The 12,295-nt window shown below is 32.7% G+C and overlaps 1 protein-coding gene across 1 annotated transcript in view; it reads right to left on the bottom strand.

Annotated features, from left to right (window-relative positions):
* Window positions 1–11,379, bottom strand: part of LOC121391886 (long-chain-fatty-acid--CoA ligase ACSBG2-like) — a 62,298-nt gene extending 50,919 nt beyond the window's left edge. The window contains 2 exon segments of the mRNA XM_041523357.1: window positions 10,453–10,536; window positions 11,335–11,379. Coding sequence (XP_041379291.1) covers window positions 10,453–10,536; window positions 11,335–11,379 — 129 coding nt within the window.
* Window positions 11,380–12,295: the final 916 nt, after the last annotated feature.

The raw sequence follows: 12,295 nt of genomic DNA, 5'->3' as shown, positions 1-12,295 counted from the left end.
TTAACAAAATTTAATTAATATGCATAGCCTGGCTGCTGATGAACTTAAAGACACTAGAAAAAGCAGTTCTCTATTCAATCATAAAGAAGCATGAAAATATCATATTTATGTGTCAGACATGTCTTAACATAGACAAAAAGACAAAAGTAAACTACTTTCCTTAGCCTTATGGTTAATACTGTATACAAGCAAATGACATATTTATTTATGACATCACCATAAATATCACCAAACATCACACTGGTGAAAATGCATGGATGTAAGAGATAAACAAAATCAAACACCATCAACAAACTTCTTTGCTTTACTTTAAGGAAAAAACTTTCACTTATACTCTATGAACAGAAAAATTGAAACTATCAAAATAGTCTCACAACGTCAGTCCACCTCCACTTAAAGGCTTTGTGAAACTGCCACTGAGATGTGTCATCAGCCCACTCAGCATTCATCCTGTTCATTCTTTAAGTCTCAGTCTTTGGCTTGTTTCACACTTTCAAGAACATTGTCTTTCATATAAAACAATCTTGAACTAAGTGAATAATATTACTGATCTATTAAATATGTTCGCAATATATTTTATTACTAACCTAAGTTTTTTGTTTACAATTTTCGTCAAAACAATTATACTGATTTAAAATATAAGGCAGCAATTTCAACCAAATTGATTACAATAACCTTGGAAATCGTTGCCTCAAAAGAGTTTATAAAACTTGTACACCTGTCAGGAAAGTGTATAAGTTATTAAATGATCAGAAATGGAGCATTCTGATTGGTCAACTAAGCATAGCATGGTATAATTCATATTAATGTCAATACCTCTAATATCTTTATTAAGTTGTTTATCATTCTCACAAAAAAACAGCTGAGCACAACAACTTTCAGCTTTATAACGCAAGAATCTGAAAAAAGGTAGATCATTGTGACAACAGTATAGGTGCTTTTCTATTAACAGATATTCGTTTTCATTTAAACTACAATAAGACACAATAGCCAATGTCATAAATAAACCAGCTGAATGATCTTTAGTAAGAGACAAAAGCCTGTTTGCGTTAACATTTCATTACTCAATTTACAATTACATGTATTCTGATACCAAATTACTCCAATAGTACAATATGTCCTGTTAATACAGGACAAGTCCCATACCTTTGTTGCTAGTAGAGTAGATACCAGCAGCAATACCACCAGCCTACAAAAGATAAGTTACCTCTATAAATTAAATAATTATATCAACAAAACAGTCACAGGGTTTGATAACAGACTAAATATTTTCAATGATATTCTGTGATGAATGAGTGCAGTCATACCATTATAGATCCCATGAAAGTGATAAACCACTCAGGAGAATTGAAACCTAAAATAGGGGACTCCATGATGAGCTTCTAAGCCAAGCTTGATCATAGACTTTGCTGCCTTTTCAACATCATTAAAATACTGATTATACGTCCAGGTTACCCATATATCATTACGCTTCACTTTGAGAGCAGGACGATGTCCAAACTTTGAAACAGTTCGTTTAAAAGGCTTCAATAACAGTCACAGAGGATCAGAAGCAGGACCAGTTAATGATACCTGTGAGATATGGAAAAAATATACAATGTAGGAAAACAAAAGAAAAGAGATTTTTTTTAGCAAAACTTTTTTGTTGTAGTTGGTATTATTAATTTTAAAAACAATGCCATAAACATGAAAACAACAACTTGTAGCACAACATCATCAATTTCATTCACTGATTTTCATTAACCTAAGACAACAACATTCACAAACTAATTAACAACAATAATTAAATTAGAAAGACTTGACTTTTTGACCACTATGACACTTGGCCTCAGAGTTTGCTATTTCAACAATTTATATCAAAAAGGTCAGTATTTCAAAAGGGTCACATGTATAATAGAAGGGTACCTAGTAATGCATAAGCATGTACAATGCCCCTGTTCACATAATACAATGATATTGCCAAAAAGAGATGTATCAAACTAACCTTAATAGTCGCTTCGGCATCTGGTTCTACTGTCCAGTGTTTAGCAGTAGCCATTGATTGATGCTTCGGAGCGAAAATTGAGATTCACCTTCCTGTCGGCAAATGTATATAGGAATCCGGGTCACGTGAACATTTGTTTTTATTTCAACCTACTACCATTCCAAATTTGTTTTAAAAGTAACTACAGCTATAATATTGCAAGTATGGTATTCTCTCTTGGAAAGTTGGTGTTTACTGAAGTAAATGTTGCTTGCATTCATTTGACCGAAGAACATATTTGGCTAACCAAGACTTAATCGTAGTAACCATACTCTTAGAATATTGGTGTATGCTAAATACTAAGGTGTGACAACATAAAATGTAATTAAGGTAAAAATATCTGAATTTTTTTTTTCAGCTTTTTTTGATGCAATCATGTAAAGATACTTGTTCTAATAATTAATCATGCTTTAAAAAAATTTTTTTAACCCTAGTACTTTGCAGAAATGTAGTTTGATTCCTTAATATCTGCAATGCTTTGGAGACGTCAAATAATAATATTAAAGAACCCAGAGAGCTGAAACTTTTGAAAATTAAAGATGAAGTCAATTACTACAATTATACGGATGGATTTATTTCTACAATAATATTTGACATTTTTACAAAGCTATAAACCTTCCCGACTTTAATCACTATTATTATTATTGTACTGTTATACAAATCGTACAAAGAAATGCATCCGTAAAAGTACTAAAATTGATCATTTTCGTTCTTGAACTTGTCAGCAGTTGTTACATTATCCATAGAATCAAAAATCACAACAACAGTATCTAACAGTACAAAAGTCGCCATCTTGATAATGAATAATCGATTTTCATTAATTAAAGGCAATGAATACACTTAGTGTCAGGTTATTGATAAGTGACTTTCACGGGGTTTCAATAGTTAAATAAAATTATTATTATTGCTATTATTATTATTATTATTATTATTATTGTTCGTAGTTTTATGTCCCTTCATCTCAAAGCAGACCATGCTTTAATAACAATAATAACTACAACAATAAAAATAGTAATAATATATTTAACTATTCTAAACCTGCGAAATCACTTATCAATAACCTGACACTAAGTGTATTTCATTGCCTTTAATTAATGAAAATCGATTATTCATTATCAAGATGGCGACTTTTTGCACTGTTAGATACTGTTGTTGTTGATTTTTGATTCTATGGATAATGTAACAACCTGCTGACAAGTTCAAGAACGAAAATGATCAATTTTTAGTACTTTTACGGATGCATTTCTTTGTACGATTTGTATAACACGTAATAATAATAGTGATTAAAGTAGGGAAGGTTTATAGCTTTGTAAAAAAATGTCAAATATTATTGTAGAAGAGCTGTTAAAAATTGTACTAGGGTCATTGCTTGATGATATCAAAGTAGACCATTTTTATATCCATTGATTGTTGATATCTTAGTGGCATGTAGCAGGTAGTGTTATCTCTAAGATAAGAAATGTTATGAAGTTAATAAAGATAAAATTGGCTTAGCTCAAGTTGATCTAACTGATAGGACAAACATATGACAGGGCAGTAAAGATCAAAGACATTTGAATGAAGTGGCTACAAAAAATCCAGTAAGAACAACCAAGCGATCTTTTTTATTCATTGTGTAGTGTGTATTAAGTAATTTGTGTTTGCAAGATGTAGGAGATAATACAATGCTATAAGAGAAGCATAGCATAGTAAGTGAAGTAATACTTTTACTAGTGCTACGCCAAATAATAACACAGACAATAGTGAACTAAGAGTATTTCTTACAGAGCTAAATTCACAGCCTAAAATAAAAGAATATAGTTTAAATTTTACAAATATGTCATTAAAAAAACAGAATTTCGGGTTCAGATTTTCTAATGATTTGCCATTGAACAATATAGTAACTGTTTATATTTATTGACTGTCTTTAACTCTGTTCCCATCTCATTACTTTGTGTTCTGTATACTGAGCAAGGTTGTCCTTTCTTTGATAACTTTACAAGCTGTATTGAAAAACAGGATTATTCACAAACTATTCTGCTGAGGTGTCTAAGTCATTTGAAATTGTGAGGACAATTTTTCATTTATTATAAATCATAACCAACCATTTTTTTCACCATTAAGGTTCTACTGAGTCACCAGGAAAACGAGAGACTAAAGGACATGAAAGGATTGATGTTTGTAGAACATGTACATCAATATGTGCCTATTAATGATGAAAAATTCATTATAGAGTGTTGATTGGAGAGGATCAACTTACTGTTGAAAAACAACCTAATTAAAATCACAATCTTTTAGTGATTTCCTTTGAGTTCTAGTAACTCTGACATGTTGACTTTTTCTTTTTCAGCAACAATGTAACTCTACAATTTGTGCAAGATCATGAACACAGGATTGAGCGCAGATATCACAACAGTTATGAAGTAGTGAAAGTATTCCCTGATCAGGAAATAGTTGGAGAAATGTTTCAATAGTGCTACACCTCCTCCGCACTGCTCATTATTGTCACTTTTCAACTTAATTTCATTAGAGAATAAATGACGCATGAGTCTACTATTTAGACACAAAGTGAACATGAAAAAGTTTTCCAACCCTTCCAATCTCTTGAAGATAATTGTCAATATCACTAGTTGGTCCTAAGTAAATATATTATTTGAAATATTAATTCCCATTCCAAAGCAAAAAAGACAACAACTGCCGCTGTGATCACTCATAGATTCTAATATAAGCTTTTTTGTCAATTCATAACTCTTGAATAGTACATTGCATTTGATGTGGTTATTTCAAGTTATTTAAGGTGAATAACTTGAAGAATCAAGAAAGAATAATAAAGTAAATAAAAGCATACAATGATCAATATTTTGGCAATACATGATAATATGATCCAGTAGTTCATGCTTTTTCTTCACATCTTTGCATGGTAGTCCATGCTGTTTCCGTATAATACCCTGCATAATACATAAAATGTTCTGATTTCTAAGCATAATGCTTAATACTAGTATGTATTGAGAAGAATCATAATGTCTACATGTCAGACACACTTCAAAATTAGAACGGGAAGGGGTGATCAACATAAAAAAGAGGAATTTGAGTCCTCATCATAAGACCTGTTTTCTTCCACATCTCTCCATTATCAGGAAATTACCTATATCACGGATATCCACATCATCGTTAAAAGATACAAGTGTCTGAGGGTCTTTCAAAAATGGCTTGGAACAATTGCTTGGGTGGATGTTTGAGAGGGTGATGCTTCAAGCCTCTCTTTTGATTTAATAAAAGGTGATTGCTTCTTTTTTGGTGCCTTTCTTTCACATATTTCAGCCTTGTATCAAATTTCAAAACTTACAGAGTTTTGACTACCTACATCAGTTACATGACTTACTCAATGAGGACTATTACTCTTCAATGTTTTTTCTTATTTACCACATCTAAAGCTCTTCCAACGACAGTACCACTATGTCACTACTTATACTGACAATGGAAAAATAAATTTTTCATCCAATAATTTGAAATCCTGTGTATTTCTCCAATGAACTGATTTCTTGACCAATTGATTGTTCATCCATCCACTCCAGAACTTTTGGATCATGATCTTGACAGAAAGAATAAGTTTTGTTTTGTGGTAGTTGGGTGAATGTCTTAAGGAAATAGCTTCTTGCAGCAGAGCAGTCATTTGGATGCTAAAATGAGCTTGGAGTGTTGGAGACACAGATGATGACATTCCATTCTCTCATGCTATAGAGTGGACAGCATGGTATCTGAGTTTCCACTTTGGAAGGACAAACAAGCACAGAAAAATATCACAGGTTCATGGGCAATTATTATAACCACTGTGTAAATATTGCACTACTGGCCTACATTACAGACATTCCAATACTGCAGTAGTCTAGCTCACTTCTAGACCACTCATCCACCTGATAACTTATTAAAAATGGAATACATAGATCAACTCCAAAGTGTGGGTTTGGGAAAAGACAAAACTGCTAGCACTGCCACACTTTTTGTGCGTGTTATAAGATTTACAGCATACATCTCTTTTAACAAGAAACTCAAACTTTCCTTAACTATCTACTTTAGTAAGTCACTTCAGCTCAGTAAATTAGAATCAATTATAATACTATTAACATTCACATAATTAAGAGCTGTGAAGGCATATTAAGGAAACTTGATAGAAATGTGCTCCAAAAAGAATTGGTCTACATATTGGAACATACTTCAAAAAATAGTTTGCAAAACCATAAGTCAGAACTCTTTGATGTATCTACCTTTGATTAGGACAGACCATATACCATGCCAGGAGCCTCACCTGTTTGTTATAGATATACAAATATTTTTCTATCCAAAAAGGACATTGTGGTATCCAGATATAGCTTCACTGCATTAAACAGAGCCAAAAACTGTGACTTCCCTTCATTTCCAGAGGAGGAATATGTATGTGCCTTTTCTCCTCGAACATAAAATCCTCCTTGATATTTTGCTTCAAATATATAGCATGCAAGTCTCATCCATGATTAGGTTTCCCAGAACAAAACAGTCTTGATTTAAAGTTACAGGCATTTATCCATTAGATCCACTGTTCTTGTATCAAATTCAAAATCTGCTATAATGCTTGAGTAGGAGTGAAGTCTTGTTTGTCAAAAGGATATAGAACCTCTCTGAGAACATGGAAATTCAGCTTTTATTTTCACTACCAAAGAGTTCATTTTGTTCACTACCTCTTTGTTTTTACAGAGTTCTTCCTGTTCACTACCACCAATTGTTCTACCTCACCATCACTCAGGGTTATGCAACTACTACCACAAAGGTATAGCTAACTGACATTTTGCAGTGCCCAACTCTTGAGACATGGTTTGGATATGTTATTTGACACAGTATTCAGCTGAAGAACGGCGCAGTTTTAGAGAAGATATGACAATGGGTATGAATTACTTTGGTACAATTAATAGAAATTAAGTATCACTCTGATGGGGTAGTTAACAACAGTTTTCCAACAATTTCATTTCACTTTAATATTTTGTAGATTTGGGACCATTGCTAGTATGTAAAGTCAGAGTATAAGAAATTTTTTCAGCTTTTTTTGACATAATCATGTGAAGATACTTGCTGTAATGATTAATCATGCTTTTGTATCAGTACTTGCAGAAATTTATCCTGATTCCTTAATGTCTGCAATACTTTAGACACTGAACAATTCATTATCAAGATGGTGGTGACTGTCACCTTTCAAGCAAACAAGCTTTTATAGCTCTGTAAAAGTGTCAGATATTAGCATAGAAAGAATCCATCCATAAAATTATAGAAATTACTTTATCTTTAATTTTCAGGAGTTTCACCCCTCTAGGTCCTTAGTATTATTAATTGATGTTAAGCATTTTTTAACATAAGTTCAATTGATTAAAAAACAATCGTGTAAATGAAATTGATGACATCCATCGAATTGTTTTTTCCATATTACCATGTACATACATGGAAAAAGTTGAAAAGTGAAATAATGAGCAGTGCAGAGGTGTAGCACTATTGAAACATTTTCCAACTATTTCCTGATCAGGAGTACTTTCACTACTTCATAACTGTTGTGATATCTGCACTCAATCCTGTGTTCATGATTCTTGCACAAATTGTAAAGTTTACATTGTTGTTGAAAAGAAAAAGTCAACATGTCAGAGTTACTAGAACTCAAAGGAAATCACTAAAATTTTGTGATTTTAATTAGGTTTGTTTTCAACAGTAAGTTATCCTCTCCAATCAAAACTCTATAATGAATTTTTAACACAAAAACGTACATACGTGGAAAAAGCAAGTACAATGTGACTGGATGTATATTGCGAAAGGATTCCCAGATTCCCCAGCATTATTTATTTTTTGCAATTGCTCCAAAAACTGTCAATGGCCATTGTTTAGCACTGGACTGTAAGCCATATGCCAGACCAGCAGAAGCGGCTATTAAGTTTGGTTTTATGCAGATCTCTTTTTGGCAATATCATCCAATTCTACACTATATATGCACAATGGCATTGTATAATGCTTGTGTATTACTATGTACAGTCTATTATACATATGACCCTTATGAAATTACTGACCTTTTTTGATATAAATGTAGTATAACAAGCTGTGTTCATTGAAATACAATTTTGGTCATGTGTTATAGTGGCAAAAAATTTAAGCGTGGAAAAGAAATAACACTTCTCTGTTAATCTTAGAACAAACTATCTTTGTTTTCGTGAGCATTTATAACATTATTTCATCTGGACTTTTAGATCTTTTTAGAGGAATTTTTCAGTAAATCTTTCAATGCCATCTTTTTATAGGGGGCATTTCTTTGCCTTATCTCACTTATTTTTTCCATGTTTCAGTAATCTACATATGAAAACATACAATTATATTATTTACTTTTATGTTAGCAACAGTTTCATTCTTATTTCCTGTTTCCTGTCCAACAGTTTCATTCTTACTTCATGTTTCCTGGTCCAATGTCTAGTCAATTTGAGTTTGAGCCTTATTGTTTCAGATTATTGTTTTTAGTTGACTTCTTATTGAACATTATTATACATATTACAGATACTCCAACCAGAGAGTTTTCCCATTGCAAGAAGGTGTGACAGTACCAGCCACTACCACCACTAACTGGTGAAGAATCCTGTGACTAAAGAATATTATCAAGATTAAAACAGCATTTAAAGTCACTATAACAAGAGCCTAAATCAGGCCATTATGGCAATTATTCCAAGTCCCAGAATTAGGATCACAGACTAGTCTTCCCCTTAACTTGAATACTGAAGATACTACCAAATTGCAAAAATATACCCGGTCCTCATCATATCCAGCAAAGTATAAACCAGCAGAACTAGCAAAAACATATAACAGCAAGGTCGGTTTGGTTTCACAAGTAAGAGCTTGTCAATCATCAGCAATCACCAAATTTGTACTGCTCAACATAGATTTCACACCTGCTAGGTCACAACCATCATTACATTGTGACTTGTCCATTACATCCATTGGGTCAGCTTGACCTAAACCTTTTCAATATGAGTATTCTTTCTTTTGAAAAGGATGTTCAAAATGAGCCCATCCTTGAACAAGACCACGATCATTATCTTCCTCATTTACATAGAGTAAAGATGGATCTACACAAACATTAAGTCAGTCCGTCGAACCACCCTCACTAGCATACACAGTACATAGACGTCATTCTTCCAGAGGACAATCTCAAGCAATGCCTGAAATTTCACATGAACTCTTGTTATTACGTCAAGGGATGAAAGTGAAGATGTTTTAAAAAGAAAACATTTAGACATAATGGGCATAATGTCACTTTTATATATTATATTGATCATATTATTGCAAAGCTTTTTACTTGTTTTCTGTGATTTATTATATCTTTTATATAACAAATAATGATATTGTATACTGTTTAACAATATTTAAAATAAACAGAATATGTATTAGCTTTAGCATGAAAATAAGGTCAAACAATTAATGAGAGGTAAGAGATTTGGTTCGTAACTATAGTCTACTTTTTTAATACTTTAATATTACAAGAGATTTCATAGCACCAAATAGTAGCTAAGTGTCCAGTTGTTAAGATAGGTAATAAATCATTAAGCATACAATCTCAGTGGACGTAATCATGAGTATTTCTCCCTCACATTGACTTCGCTTGACTTTGAAAGTAGGAGTAAGTTCACACCATTACCACACTGAAGTCACAGTGTAGAATAATGAATTTCTACAAAAAAGTAGTAGCGACCCATACTATTTCAAACATCATTACAGAAATGTCTTAAATAGAAGCAATAGAATCATCCAACTTCAAAGACTTGTAGTTTGTATAGACATTACATACATGAATTGTACAAACAAAAAAACTAGAGAAATGAGCAACTATATACTTTCACTTACCTGAACTTGTGCTGGCTGCTAATAGCATCTTCATTAGCTCGTTCCATCCTTGTTCAATGTAATCCTTCCACAAGATCATCAGTTCTAGACTTCAGAACTGAAAGAGAAAATATTGTCTAAAGTATAAGTGATGTATTAACATTAATGAGGGAGGACAGTATGGGCTATGAAGAAATTATACACCACAGCTAATTGTTATATCTCAGAAAGTAGTATATCATTACATATACCAATTTTGACACATTCATAACATATAAATTCTCATAGTGAGTATAGGCTGGTATACGATCCACACTCATTAAATATAAATCACAGTGGAATGCAAAGAACATATACAGGATTTCCAGTTGGCAACTTTTCCTAAATAGCTACACTCTATTATTTCAAGAGCATTTTAAACTATCCAAATCATTTCTCTTGGCTCATTTCTAGACAGACTTATGTTATAACTCTTGAGTAGTGGTCATCCCTCAATGTAAACAAAATGACATAGGTAGCTAAAGCAATGACATCACAATAATTCTGATATTTTAATTAAAGATGATTGTTACCTGTTGTGGCAATGGAGCCAATTCATTCAACACAAGTTTAGCAAGAGAATCTAATTCTTCAGTAGGATTGCCAAGGTCATCAACCTATAAAAGATTAAAACAATGACAATACACAAATGAGCAAGACTTAGTGTACTATAATTTATAGAGCAACATACCTTACATTTGATGGTCCAAACATTAGTGAGGTAAACATTGATCATCTCCTATAACCATCACATTACTTTTAGAAGTCGCATCATCTTTAACATACGCTGAAGAAGACAACAATAATATATTTAACATTGTATTCATAGGATGAATGAGTATTATAGTATTGCATAAAAATATAGTACCTTCTATTGTACTTACATTTTCAATAGGTACTGGTGCAATATTTTCCTTTTCTCCTGCTTTAGTAATTATCAGTTCCTGAGATTCGTCCAGTGATATGAAAAAACCCCTATGTAATTGTAGTATCATAAAATAAGTCATAATAAACTAATGAATACTTAAAAGTTTTCTATTATAGTGTAGCACTACATGCAAATTAGCAAGTCAAAAAAGAATGAATTGAATTTTGCTATCTAATCGTTCAGCCCCCCCCCCCCCCCCCCCCCCCCCCCCCCCCCCCCCCCCCCCCCCCCTCACTCCTATTGCTAATGTCTGATGAGTTTGTGCTTTTGATCTCAAGGGGTAGAGACTACTGGAGACACAATAAAACCTAATTTCTAGACAATTAAAACCCTGCATTTGGCTATTTCATTGCTCAGTATGCTCAGAAGGGTGAAAATCTCAAAATTCCTGTAATACCCACCTTGCCACTAGGGCAACATCTTACTCTGCATTTCACAGATTAATATTTTTTGGGTAAACAAATCATAGTAACTTTATTGAACATACCATCATCATCCATATTTCCAACATCTCCTGTTGTGAACCAGCCATCTTCATCAATACAGGCTTGGATTTCTCTTATCATTAAGAATCCCATAAACACATGACGTCCACGAAGAATATGTCTTCCATCACTATTTGGTCCCAGGACTATCAATTCTAACCCTCACTACCCATAAGTGGATATCCAATAGAAGTCTGTTTGAATTGGTCTAAGGAGAAGAAAACAAATAATAGTTAGCTATAGACTAAATGTATATCCTCAAAATGAACAGAGTATAAATGTGTCAGCAAAAAATAGTCAACTGTTACTCCAGATCTTCAATCAACTTGCTGTTGACTGATTTACAAGTCAGGAAATCATACAACTGTTTACACTAGAGGTTAACATACTCCATACAGATCTATGTCTAGTTCTTGTATTACTTGTATTCTATTGTTATATTCAACTTTGAAATCAACAAACTACATTTACCAAATACTGTAATAGTCAATAAATATTGCAATCACCAAATCTTTTGTTACTGCAAGCATCAAAAGCAACCCTGCTAATAATAATATAGCTCTAAAAAAGAAATGACAATGTTGAGATATTTTGACATTATGTATGGACTATTGCTAGAGAAATTCACTTCTACAACAGTCCAGTATTACAAATGACAGATATAGTTAAAAAATCATTACAGCTGCTACAATCCATTTGCAAAAAACACTCAACATAACATGTCTATCCCGTCATCCTATCAACACTAAAAATAAAAAGGTGCTTGTAAAACATTTGATGAGATACCGTCAATCAAATATTAACATGACAGTAAAGCAAATCCCATTTGTTGCACAAGCATTTTAAGTTCACAAATTTAAGAAACAGTGGAGTGAGATATAAGCAAATTGTGTCAATTGTCAATTCTAGTATCTAGTATACTACCTTTGTACTACCCTCTTTTAGGTAACAGTTTTGTTTAAA

The sequence above is a fragment of the Gigantopelta aegis genome, unplaced genomic scaffold, assembly GCF_016097555.1.
Source record: "Gigantopelta aegis isolate Gae_Host unplaced genomic scaffold, Gae_host_genome ctg3061_pilon_pilon:::debris, whole genome shotgun sequence".
Taxonomy (NCBI): Eukaryota; Metazoa; Mollusca; class Gastropoda; order Neomphalida; family Peltospiridae; genus Gigantopelta; species Gigantopelta aegis.
The sequence above is the reverse complement of the archived record's forward strand: the minus strand, read 5'-3'. Positions and strand labels throughout refer to the sequence as shown.